This window comes from Cyanistes caeruleus, chromosome 10 (genome assembly GCF_971803275.1).
Source record: "Cyanistes caeruleus chromosome 10, bCyaCae1.hap1.1, whole genome shotgun sequence".
Taxonomy (NCBI): Eukaryota; Metazoa; Chordata; class Aves; order Passeriformes; family Paridae; genus Cyanistes; species Cyanistes caeruleus.
In genome coordinates, this window is record NC_141710.1 from 6475593 (window position 1) to 6488659 (window position 13067).

Consider the following 13067-nt stretch of genomic DNA (forward strand, 5'->3'; position numbering starts at 1 on the left):
CCAAAATTGGCCTGCTTTTCTCCTTAACAGCACATTCACCCATCATGAAATTCATGGGAGACTACCCCTCAAAACAGGCACACTCCTCTGTGGAAGTGACTGACCAGATATTTGTGCCAGCCATCCAGGAGGAGATCCTGCGGGATGAGATCTACTGTCAGATTATGAAGCAACTGACTGAGAACAGAAACAGGTATTTACCTTGGTGCAAACACCCTGCTCCTGCAGAGCCAGGCCTCAACTGCAGCAGGCATTAGGAACTCCTGTTGCATTTGTGATGCAGTGGGGGCAGGGGGAAAGACACACAAATGTTGGGGTAACAGCTTCCCTTCTCCCTTTTGCCAGGCAGTGCTGTGGGGCTCACCTTTGTGGAGCTCTCAGGACTACTCCCTGGCAGGGAAAGGCCACAGAGCACCATCAATCATCTCCCCTGAGCTGCTCCTTTGCTCCCATCAGCATTCTGTGCTCATCTCCTTGTGGTGTGAGGCAGGCAAGGTGTCACTGAGGCTCTCCTGCTCCCGAAGCAGTCTACAGGGGAAAAGTGCCACTGCATAGTCCTTGCATCCCTTCAGTGCCTGCCTTGACAACTCTCCATTTAAATTTCCCAATGGCAGCATTCCCCTCTCACACAAACATAGTTCACACTGGATTTTTAGCACCAATTAATAAATAATTTTGAGTATATATTAATTAGGTTTCATAACTGCCTTGCAGAACACATTGGTTTCAGAGGCATCTGCCCACATAAAAGTCTCTGAAATAGGCTGGTGTTTTCTTCTCCACTCAGAAAACAATAATTTGATCTACTTTCAGGGAAAATGAATTGCATTCTGTTTCTGAATGCATTGTGTTTATTTATTTATTTATTTTCTGACTTACTGTTCCACAAGTATTACATGTAGTGGGACTTTCATGATGTGTGTCAGTGTTGAATGGTAAATTCCCTTACAAAGCAGTGAATCTTACAGGCTATTTCATGCATAGTCTGTAACCATGGTGCCAGTGCCATGCCTGATGTATTCCACCAATTTTGTAACTGTTGTGAGTGGGATCACTGATGTGGAAAGAACAATGCTTGAAAGGTGGCTATTTCCATATACTTTCATTGGAACAGCCAGAGAAACAAATCTTTCATCCTTCCCAGGCTGCTGTGTTGTGGACCATGTCCTGCTCTCACAGAGACACAAAAACCACTCATCTATAGAGTATAAATGGGATTAAAATAGTGTGTCTTCATCTGCAAAATTAGAACAGTACATGGGAATAAAGAAGCCACAACTTCTTTATTCAGTAAAGTCTGATGACCTTTCAGAGCCAGACATGCTGACTTTCCCAACCAAAACCACTTCACACCAGTGAGCATTTCAGAGCAATCCTTGGACACAGCTGAAGTGTGTTCTGCTCCTGGCTTTGAGGCAGAATGACTGACCATGTCATCACTGCAGAACCCTTCTTAAAGGTGAGGGCAAGATGCCAGAAGAGTTTCAGCTGGCAGATTTCACATATGCAGAAGCTGGAAGAACTGGATTTCTGCCTGAAAAAATAGTACTGTCTTGATCTGGAGCATTTAAGAACTGCATCTACCTCACTACATAATGCTATCAACATGTTCATTTTTCAGAACAGAACAGGAGTACGTATAAGGGGAAGCCAGTGTATGTAAAGTGCTCATGCCCTGAGCAAAGCTGGCCAGTGCAGAGGGCAGGTGAATATATCCATTGAGAAACCATGATCTGAATACATGTGAAGGCTCTGTTGGTTTGCAGCTCTCTGCAGAATGGGACCATGATAGGAGTGTATTTCTCTTCCCTGTAGCTGGTGTGTGGTCAAACAGAGAATTGTATGTGGCTGTAGCAGATCTGTTGGCTTTGTGTTCACAGGTACAGTGAGACCAAGGGCTGGCAGCTCCTCTGGCTCTGCACTGGCCTCTTCCCACCCAGCAAGTCACTGCTCAAACATGCCCAGAAGTTCATAGAGACACGTCAGAAAGAAACACTGGCCCCGGGGTGCCGTCGGAGGATTCAGACAGTAATGAGGTAAATAATCTGGCATGTAACCAGCCCAAAGTATTCAAATATCAACAATCAGGTCCCAAAACCCACATGGGCTAAAAATAGTGTGACCGTCACTTTCCTTTTCTCCTTACATCTTGTTTTTTTTAAGTGATTATTTTTCACATTCATTATGGACTCTGAACCATTAAAGAGAGGTCTGTATCAGTTTCACTTTTTTCTTTCACGGAGTTAGCAGCATTTTCAAAAGTTCATCACCACATATAATTACTTGACTCCCAGAGCTGGGTATTTCAAGCATCCTAAAGGGCATGCAGCTTGGAATGATGTTGCTGATGATATCCTGACCTTACTTTTCTTTGGTGAGGCAGCATGTCCTTGTTGAAAGGATCAGTACAATCAATTCCTATTCTTTGAAAAATCCCAAATGAACAGAGCCTTGACTCTTACCTGGCTGCTCGCAGCAAGGCACTTCTCCATCCACTCAGCTGAAGCAACAAGACCCCCAAAACCACAGTTCTTCCTCAACTTCCAAGTGAGTTGTTGTAAAAAGGGACATGACACAACCAGAGAGAGGGGAAGAGCTAACAGGATTTCAGGAACTGCAGAGAAAGGTTTCCCTAGATTCCTCCAAGCACTGGAATAACCCAGCTTGCCCCTCTGAGAACAAAGCTTTGACATCAAGATTGACTCCAGCCTTCTCCCTTTTGATGGTGTTGTGATTTACCACTTGCCTGCCACAGACCTCATCAGTAAAGAATCTGCCCAGTGATTTTTCCTTCCAGCTCCTCCATCTTCCCCTTTCTCTCAGGCTGGGCCACGAGTTTGGCCTGTGAGCCCCACGGGTCAGGCTCTAGGGGAACACTAACACAGTGGATATCCCCCTTGCAGTGGATGGGGTTTGGAACTGCTGGGGAAATGTCATCACACATTGAACTTGCTTTTGAAGTGTCTCTGAAATGCATGGCAAGGAATGCTATTCATCGTTTATTTCTATGGAGAAGACTTAAAAATTCCTGCCTCCCTATATCATGTGCTATTCATGATCTAAGCCCTGTTGAGCCATACAGAGCTTCTTTAGAGAGAGCACATAGGGAGGGGAAAGCAGAATGGGTTGTTTGGAAGGAGAATTTTATCTGCTAAACTGCCCCAGATCTGGAGCCTGGGGATGGGAAGTGAAACAAAGACAAATCTTGTCTTCTAAGAGCAGTTATTTTCCTAAGATTAAACTTGCATCTGTTTAGAATAGAATAGATTAGATTAGTACAGAATTCAGTTGGAAGGGATCTTCAATGATCATCTAGTCCAACTTCTTCCTGTAAGTAACCTGGTCTCTTTGGAAAGGGTAGAGCAGGCAGCTCAAAGGATTGACCTACAGTACATACAGGGGAAGCCAACTGAGCCCCTGGGTACACACCTTTTCCTCCACAAACCTCTTTATAGCTTCATCCCCAGAATCCTGGCCAGGGAACCACCCTTATGGGTGTTAAGCAGATCTCACCTTGGCAGTGAACTGCTAGCTCAGACTGCAAGGAGAGGTGGGTAGCCCTATGCCTCTGCAGCCAAACTGCTGCAATTCCTTGAGCTCCCAGGGCCTCCCTCTGATGCCAGTTCAGGAACAGCTGTCTGAGTAGGGCAGGTCCATGCTTTGGACAGAGCCTGCACTGTACAAAGCACATGCAGTTCAGCTTGGTTACAGTAAAGTTTTCCTTCTCCAAATGGAAATGCTCCTTTACTGAATGGAAAAAAATTAGTTTTCAAATCCATAGAATTAAAGCTTGATTTCAGACTAACCTCCTGAGAGAACACCCCAGTGTGAGAGGCCCATAAGGTATGGTGTTCAAAATACATGAACAGCCTGCTCTGTGCCACTGAGGACAGGAACTTACCAGCCCCAGGAGGTAATCTGCTAGATTTGTTTTCACTTTAACTATGTCAAGGTTTTGGCATGACTGAGACTTCAGGGCCAGTTCCTTTGCTTTAAAAGGCAGCTTTGCTCTGAGGTATAATTTCAAAGAAATGGTTTTGTACAGCTTAAGCACCTCCTAAGTCAGAGATTGCACTCCAGCTCTTGTATAAAATGCAATACTTTCAGTAGCTCTCCAGACCTTTTCGGTTTGGGCTCTGAGTACTTTTGTATCCAAATACACATCTTCTTGCTGATGCAGGAATTAAGTAAAATGTATTTCTCCTCATAGCCATTACAGTCAGACTTCAGTAAGAAAAAATGCTGCTGAATCAGTAGAAGAGGCAATGGTGCTGGCTAGGAAGGTGCCTTATTCATGCAACCTCCGAGCAGAACAGAGCAGACTTTTACTTTACATGCTAGTAAAACCCTCAGTTTCTTGCTGTTAATACACTGAATTTGCACTGGGGTGGAGGTCTATTGGAGCCTGCCCCATCACACAGTACTGGCATTTTGGAGGGTGTCTGCTGTTTGGCTGGAATACTGCTCATTTCTTTAATGATTAAACTGATCACTGTTATGGGGGTGGTGGCATTTTCCAGGAGCGGCTGCAGGAAGTGGGCACCTCATCCTGTGGAGGTTGAGGCCATCTTACAGAACAACACTAAGATCTCACACAAGATTTGCTTCCCCAATGAAACAGAACAGGTGAGCACTTATTTGTTTTCCCAGCCTTGACCGTATTTCCAGCCATGATGTGCTCATCCAGGAGCATGTACGAAGACATTCAATATTCTTATTTTTTCCTCTCCTCTGTGTAACAAGAATCTTGTTATCTCATAGACATTTGATGTGGGAACAAACACCAAAATCCAGACTCTGTGTCAGAACATTGCTTCCAAATTGCAGCTGCAGTCCTGGGAAGGTTTCAGCCTCTTTGTGAAGATTGCAGACAAGGTAACTCCTTGACTCTGGCAGGGTAGCCAGACTGCCCCTCCTCTCTTTTTTATTTACCAGACCACCTAAACAACTGTATAAAACCAAGGACCAGAGCAGGTGATTACTGCTTTTGTCTTACTGAGAGGATACAACCTGAACTTGAACTTTTAGCACCTGAGAGTTATTTTGAGTCTCTTGAAGGGGCTGGATGGAGATGCAGAGTTTCTATCATTCTGCCAATACCCAGGTGGCACTAAAAGCAGAGAAGATTTAGGCTTTCTGGCAGCTGCTAGGATGGTGGCATACTGCTGCATTCAAGCCTTTTTCACTCTGACTTTGTCCAATGTGCTGCACATGTACAGTGTGTGCTAGGATTAGTGAAAGCAGGGGCAACCAGCACCAGTTAATTACTCTCTGGTTTATTGGGAACCTGCCTTGCCTGAGCTGAAGCTTGGGCTAGCTGTCTCGCTGAGAGGTCCCTTCTCTCTGAAACTGTGATCAAGGCAAAAGAGCACTAAGCCCTAATACAGGGAATTTCTGGTGTGCTGCCTTCCTGAAATGAGAAACCCAGTATGTAACACTTTACAAAGAGAAAAAGACTGGGAATAAGGTAGGCATCTTCAGCTTGACTTCAGTAAGCAACTTGGAAAGCAAAAATCAACAGAAGATGCAATAAAGATCCCCATATGAAATATAAGTAAATTGAGCCTTCCTCCTCTTATTTTTCTACTTCTTTCCACTATAATTATGCCCTCTCACTGTAGACAGGGAAATAAAATTCAGCCTGATACTTGAGTATGTGGCACAGGCAGTATTTTATATGATGTGCTAACCCCTCCTTTCTCTCCTTCATTGCTTGGGCTCTGCAGGTGATCAGTCAGAATGAAGCAGACTACTTCTTTGACTCACTAAGGCAAGTGACAGACTGGAACAGAAGGAACAAACCAGGAAAAGATGGTAAGGAGAATGCCAGCATGACAAGAAGTTGCATGAGATGCTGTGTTGAACAGGAAAGCAGCTGATCCATCCAGTAGGATTCACTCCATCTTGAGAAGTATTTAGCAGAGTCTTGTATCATTTCTGTTTGTACATACATGGTTACTGCCTGCACCAGCAGCAAGATCCAGTGATGCAGCCAAGCACTGGTTATCAAAAACATTAGGACATTTCTGGGCTGGGGAGAGGGGGGGAGGGCAGGGGGGAAGTCTCTCCAGAAATTTTAAATTGGTAAAAAATATTTTTTTGACCTGTTGTATCCAAAACACACAGCTGGATACAGGCAAGTTAGATAGGTTGATCCTCAAATACTAAGAATCAGCCAACATGTGCAAATAGGTTCTTTACAGAGTGTCACTCACATTTCTTGGGTTGTTAGAAATTTTTTAACCAGGTTATTACCTGGTGATACCTAAACACAAGTTATGTTGTGAAGGAACCACTTGTTAGAATAAAACAATGTAATACTAATAACAGCAATTCCTTGCACTTACTGTCCCATCCCCTCATCCCCTACAGATAATATACATTTTGAAATCTACATCAAACTCAAACTCCACTCAAATTTCCTATCAGTTTCTCCTGACCTTTGTGTATTTCAGGACTGCTGAGGTTCAACTCCCTGAAGCTCCATGTATCTAAGACTTTCTAACTTCTCTTCCCTCAGCTGATGCAGCTGCTAGGAACTCTGAAAATCACAGTATAAAGATGTGGGTGCACTAAATCACAACTAATTTGTAGAAGCACAGCCATCAGGGGATGTACTTGCATGGGTGTAAGAGAGTTCAGATGTGCTGCACACCAGTAGGCAGCTGTCATGAGCACCAAGAACAAACACTCACAGTTAGTCCCTCAACTTCTCCTCCCTCTGATCATTGCATGAGCAGTGTCCAGGAACTGGAAACTAATAATTTGTTGTCACATAAAATGGCTTTTTGTGTTGTTTTGTTAGTAATTTTGTTTGTTGCTATTTAAACCATAATTACATTTCTGAATGAATTCACAAGCCATTTACAAACTGTAGAACTGTCAGTGACACAGAACACCAACAAGATCTGATCTCCTTAGGGGCTGCTCTGTCTGTGGCGTATGAAGTGTACTTCATGAGAAAACTGTGGCTGAATGTCATTCCTGGCAAGGATCTGAAAGCTGATACTATTTTCCATTACCACCAGGTAAGCAGCTCCCTAAAGCAGAGGTATCTTGTGATCCAAGAAATACTCCTGAGAAACTAAGTCTGTAGGAGTATTACTGGCCTGTATTATACAGGCATTATCCAGGCTCCAGAGGAATGCCTCCTCCAGAGGGGGGAACAGCTCAGCCTCAAAACAGATTTATTTCTCAGTGTTTACACCTTACCTATACTGAACATGTTAAGAATACAGCTCCTTTACCTCATTTTACTGTGGAAATGCTCATCTTGCTCCATAAATCAGAGACTCACAGAAAGTTTCAGGTTGGAAAGGATCTTTAAAGAACATCCACAGAACCTTTAGAAGGAGTCAAAAGTTCTTAGGATGTCCTTGGACTGTATTTGGCAAGACTTGCATCCTGACCTCACAAATTTAAAATGTTAAAGTCAGTGTTTGCTTTAGCCCATTCTGCCTGGATTCAGAGCTGGTCTCTTCCAGGAGCTGCCAAAGTACCTCAGAGGATACCACAAGTGTTCCAAGGATGAAGCTGTGCAGCTGGCAGGGCTGATTTATAAAGCACACTTCAACAACGACCGCACACAGCTGGCAGCCATCCCCAAAATCCTGAAGGAGCTGGTGCCAGACAATCTGCTCCGAGCAGCGTCACCAGACGAATGGAAGAAGGTAAGAACATCAGCTTTCATAAGTCATATTACATACACAGAGCTTTAGTAGAGAAACCACACTACATTTGATCACTACTTGAGCCACACTACATTTTTGATCTGATGGTCTTTGAAAGTACAGTGGAGGGGTAGTATTGAATATTGCTGGATTTGCCAGCAGGATAAAAAGAGGATTTTCCACTTATAATCCAGATTTTACATACTCTACCAAAATTCTGAAAGATATCTGCAGGCCTGGATGGCTTATCTGAAGTGTGCATCTTTCCTGGAGATACTAATCTATTTCCAGTGCCCAGAAAAAGAGTTAGAGATACGAGAGTCAGTAAAGGGACTCGGAAGTTGAGGATATTGGACAGAAATAGAAAATTAGGGTGTCTCAGAAGTATTTCTTGGCAGCAAATAAATCTCCTTGAACCATGTCCATGCTACTTACAGGAAGACTCTTTTTATCCACAAAAAGGGCAAGGAAGTTTCAGCAGGTACTTATCACTTAGTCTGCTGAGGAAAACACAGGACATCCTTTTAAATACTAAGGGAAAATCCACTCTCCATTTTTCAGCCAAAGATGTAATACATGTCTGTGGGTGTTGAACACTGGCTTTCTGAGTTTTATCTCACATTGCCCCTCTGCCCTGAAGTCCACTGCCTCGGGCTGCTGGGCTTCCTTCAGCCAGCAGAGGAATAAGGAACACTGGAGGGTTCTGGCTTTACCTTCCCACATGGCAGAGCGGCTGTTTTGATTTTCAGTATTCTGCTGCTGGGGCAAAAAGCCTGATTGCGGTGATGAGCTGATTCTGTCTTTAGTGCTAAGGCTAGGCATTAGAAACCTGCCTATCCAACTCAACTGCTTTTGTATCCTCTTTTCCTAAACAGAGCATTATTGCAGCATATAGTAAACATGAAGGAAAAACTGTGGATGAGGCCAAGATTGCTTTCTTGAAAATGATACACCGGTGGCCAACATTTGGATCAGCCTTTTTTGAGGTGAAGGTAGGTTTGAAGGCCTGTGTGAGTGGATTTGGTTGTAGATCCAAGGGATACAGACTGACCATAATTCCATATCTGAAAGTAAAAATACATTATAAAGCTGAATTCCTGTAATCTATTGAGGAAAACTCAGTTCCTTCCAATGTTTGAGACGGATTCTTTATCCATTCTGAACTATGCTTGTTTACTGGCAATGTTGTTACTCTAGGTATAATACCTCTACTACAGTTGTGTAGTAGCTGTAGGGGAATAAATTGTCCTGTCATTGCTCTCTACAAGAAAATGCTACCAAATCTCTTTGGTGACTCTTCCCTCAGAACAGAACTGTATTAATCCTCACATCCTGGAGTGGATATCACCCAATAATAACTTCCCACGTGTTACCTTTAATTTCTCCTCACTAGGCTATTAAATAGTTTGCAATTTATGATAATGATAATAATAATAATATTATATAATTATAGATAAAATATAATATTCAATAATAAAAATAGAATATATATTTTGTTATATATAACATATATTATTGTAATATATTATAATAATATAATAGTTAATACTATAATTATATAAATATAATAAGCTAATTATTATTAAGCCTGTTATCAGACAGCATAGTAAATAACAGACCTGATTCTGCTGTCATGTAGCATTTGCTCAAGTCATCTATATATGGCTAAAATGTTTCAGTGTTCATTTGGGAAAGAACAAGAAGTGCTGGACACTGTTGAAGGTCACTAGGTTCCTGATACAGATAATTTCTCAATTTTCTGCTTATCTTGCTGTGTTACTCATTTACAGCAAGCCTCAGAGCCAAATTTCCCAGAGATTGTACTGATTGCAATCAACAAGCAAGGAGTCTCACTGATACATCAGAAGACAAAGGTAACAGCTGCTTCTCACAAATGCATCTAAGGAAGGACCCTACTAATTTGGGAACAGTGATAGGACCTTGGAATGGTAGGAGAGGATAGAGGCTCTCTATTAATTTTCTGAGTGAAACTGAAGAAAATGTTACTGCCTCAAATCAATTCTTTCCATTTTCTACACTGGAAAGGAATAGAATAGAGCATCTCTGAGAAAAGACATGTGAATCATGAAGGTGGTAAGATCAGGAAGATGGGTGGGCAGTGCGCCCAGGAACCTGTTTCAGAAAATTGCTTTGCAGGAAGCCCCAGATGTCTAAAAGACCAGGCTGAATGGCCATATTTAGGTGCAGTCTAACCCCAAGAGTCTGATCTTACCAAGTTCTCAGGAAAAGGGAGTATCACTATTTGCTTTCAATAATGAAACAATTAAAAGCTCGTTTTAGATTATTGTAAATCTAGTAACAGTGTGCTAATGCAAAGATCAATATATAATGAAAGAAAGTCTCATTAGTGTGATTAAGAATTACCCATGTGGTGAAAATACAATATTCCACTAATCTGGATGCAAGAACCACCTTAATCCACTATTTTTATAAATGAAGCGGGAAAGAACAAGAATTCTCTGGCTCTACAGGGTTTCTTATGTAACAGCCTGTTTTCACTTGAGAAATGTTCTATAGATGAGTTTGTTTCCTCTTACAGGATATTTTAACAGTCTACCCCTTCAATAAAATCTCCAACTGGAGCAGTGGGAGCACATATTTTCACATGACAATAGGAAACCTGGTACGAGGAAACCGGCTCTTATGTGAGACCTCTCTGGTAAGAAGAGTTTTGCCATCTTAGACACAACAAAATCCTGATTTTTCTTTTCCAACCGGGATTGCTACAAAAGATGGTGCGAAAACATAAATAGCAGTGCAGATACAAAAAGTATTCACTGCTGTGTCAATAAAATTGACATTTAGAACTGGTTCAGTTTATATATAATGCTATCTGATGCAAAGCTGCATGACACAGGACACAAAGAAAAATAATAATTTCCCAAATTCTTCCAATACATCAAAATTCTTTCTAAGAGGTTAAGACTGCAAAGCTAGTTAAGAGGCTTTTTGTCTTGCATGTCTGCCTCCAGTTATGTAGTAATGCCAGCCTTGTAAGACTTCTTATTTTCCAGGGAGTGGTGCCACCTTTTTAACAATTGGTTTCAGATTATTCACAGTGTCAGAAAAGCATCACTGTATTAATAGTTAAAAGTAGGTTTGTAAAGATAAAAAAAAAAATTAAAGGCTAACTACTCTGACAGCAAAGCTTGGATTCTTAAATACACGAATCTTAAGTACAAGTCAAGCTACAGAGTGAATACCAAGGAGACAGTAGAGCTATGCTCTGTAAAGTTTTGGAAATCTATGAATAGCAGCGGGAGGAATGGATAAGTTATAACTGAAACAGTGACAGATATTAAAAGAAAAGATGTTCATGCAAGGAAGAACCTAAGAAGATTATAAACAAGGGAGGAAACGAGGAATTTTTGCCTCTGGAGCTGAGAGATATGACTTCTTTCTTTCCTGACAGGGTTACAAAATGGATGACCTGTTAACATCCTACGTACGCCTGCTCATGAATGCTGTAAACAAGCAAAAGAACCTCCCAGCCTGAGAGTGGAAATAGAGACTGTGACCTGTACTTGTGCCAAACTACCTGTAATTTCATATCCCAGAAGAAATGCCGTTTAAAAAATATTAATCTTGATGATCAACCTTCTGATCACACACTGAATGAACTGAGCTGCTGAAATACTACTACAGAAGAAGCTCAAGTGAGCATGTCCTTTCAAATATCTGTAACACTTCTGTCTTAGATGTAGTATGAGAATTCCATTCAGATATTGGATTTAGAGAAAGTTTAGATGACTTTAATATTCTATGGGAGTGGGGAAACCCTGTGAGAGCCCCTTCTAATAGCCCGAATCTCCTCCAAGACAGACACACATTAAGAGCTGTCTTCCTTTTGGAAAGAAAATGCCTCTTTATTGTATGTGCCCTCACCAAAGGCACAAACTCCAAGTCTTTGGAAACAAAGGTAACGTAATTTTTTTCTTCCTCTTGGCAATTCTAAGAGTGGGGAGATGCCCTTTAGTCGTAGATAACTGCACACTTTGAAAGGTAAGATGCTGGGTTTCATCCTCTGGTCCCTAGGTTACATGCTGCACATTACAGTAGACTGTCAGACTGTAACTGCCCTTCCTGCATGCTGCTAAACTTGCAGGCTGTCCCCTGACTTACCAGGGCCTTGCTTAAATGAAATAGTCTTCTTTCTTCCACATGTTATGATGCTCTCATCATTGTTGAAACTAACAACCGCTTTCTACTGCGCAGTTTTAATATGCTCTGAAATGAGTCTAGGGTTTGGAATCATCACTTTTAGTTGGTCCTATTTCAAGATACAGATGAGCTATTCAGTGCAAATCAGAACTGAAGAACTCAGTCTAACAGAGATCTGTTGAAAAGAGACTTTTCTGCTCTACAAAAATGTTCTGTTTGGAGTTATGCAGACATTCCTTCATGAGACAAGAATAATAGCTTTAATTTGTCCTGATCTTTTCTGCTTCCTGTTTAGCAGACAGTTTCAGTGGTAAAATTTGATTCAGCACTTGTTCATCTCTAAGAGCTTTGTAGAAACATAGTTTGGGTGCCACAGGAATCAGAGTGTGCTCTGAGTCTGTAAAGCAGATCTACACTATGGTGGGAGTAAGCTTAGCTGCTTCCCCCTCAGAGTTAAGTACTCTTCCCTCACTCCCAGCAAAACATGAACATGTCTTAAAGCATTTACACCAAGTTCCTTGAGACACAATCTGGCAGTGCTGGAAAAGCAGCTCTGCTTGATCTCTCAGTTTTGCCAATAGATGCACAATGGTTCTCTTGTTCCCTCTGACGTGTGTGTGAAATTCAAATGCTGGTGGGAGTTCTGTATATGGGTGGCAGGGAAGAGCCCCACTCTCTTTGTGCCTCCAAACCAGTGCCACACCTGTTAGAATAGCTGATCTTTTTGCAAGCAGTTAGATGCTCCTGCTGTATTGTCCATTGCTGGCAATGGAAACACTGGAGTCTATTTACCCAGAGTGGTTTTGTTGCCCAGTGTCTGATCTAACTAACTAGCTATAAGTGAGAAATGTTCAACACTTCACCTGTACAAAAATAAATTTTACAGCCAAACTGTATTGTTTCTGGTTTTTAAATAAAGACTGCAGAAAATCAACCACAATGTCTTTTTTTAACCAAGAAAAGTGAATGTTTGCTCCAGATCCATGTAAATCTACCAAATATCCACTATATCCTGTAAATGGCCATAGCATCCCATCTGCTCATTACATACACAACAGAATTTGTACAACACAGCCACTAAAAGGGTGATACTTCTTTCTGCAAATCCTCATCAACCAACACATCACCACAGAAGCAGCACAGGTCCAAAATGTGAATTCACCACAACAGTGTCTCAGGTTTCAGCAATCCCAGAGTTCCTCAGAGTGGGTAATA

At 41.8% G+C, this 13067-nt stretch overlaps 2 protein-coding genes across 9 annotated transcripts in view; one reads left to right on the plus strand and one right to left on the minus strand.

The window, feature by feature from the left end:
* MYO7B (myosin VIIB) overlaps nt 1-12786 on the plus strand; it is a 46171-nt gene extending 33385 nt beyond the window's left edge. The window contains exons 39-49 of the mRNA XM_023933317.2: nt 40-193; nt 1881-2036; nt 4521-4626; nt 4762-4875; nt 5727-5814; nt 6922-7028; nt 7485-7670; nt 8546-8662; nt 9461-9544; nt 10231-10350; nt 11104-12786. Coding sequence (XP_023789085.2) covers nt 40-193; nt 1881-2036; nt 4521-4626; nt 4762-4875; nt 5727-5814; nt 6922-7028; nt 7485-7670; nt 8546-8662; nt 9461-9544; nt 10231-10350; nt 11104-11187 — 1316 coding nt within the window. The 3' untranslated portion in view covers nt 11188-12786. The remainder of the gene's footprint in view (nt 1-39; nt 194-1880; nt 2037-4520; nt 4627-4761; nt 4876-5726; nt 5815-6921; nt 7029-7484; nt 7671-8545; nt 8663-9460; nt 9545-10230; nt 10351-11103) is intronic.
* LIMS2 (LIM zinc finger domain containing 2) overlaps nt 1-13067 on the minus strand; it is a 51894-nt gene that overhangs the window by 5714 nt on the left and 33113 nt on the right. For 2 of the 8 annotated variants that reach the window (XM_086844531.1, XM_086844538.1), the window contains exon 11: nt 365-528. The exons of the other annotated variants lie outside the window; for them this stretch is intronic. The gene's annotated coding sequence lies outside the window, so the exon portion shown is untranslated. Of the gene's footprint in view, nt 1-364; nt 529-13067 lie in introns of those variants that run through there. 8 annotated transcript variants of the gene reach the window in all.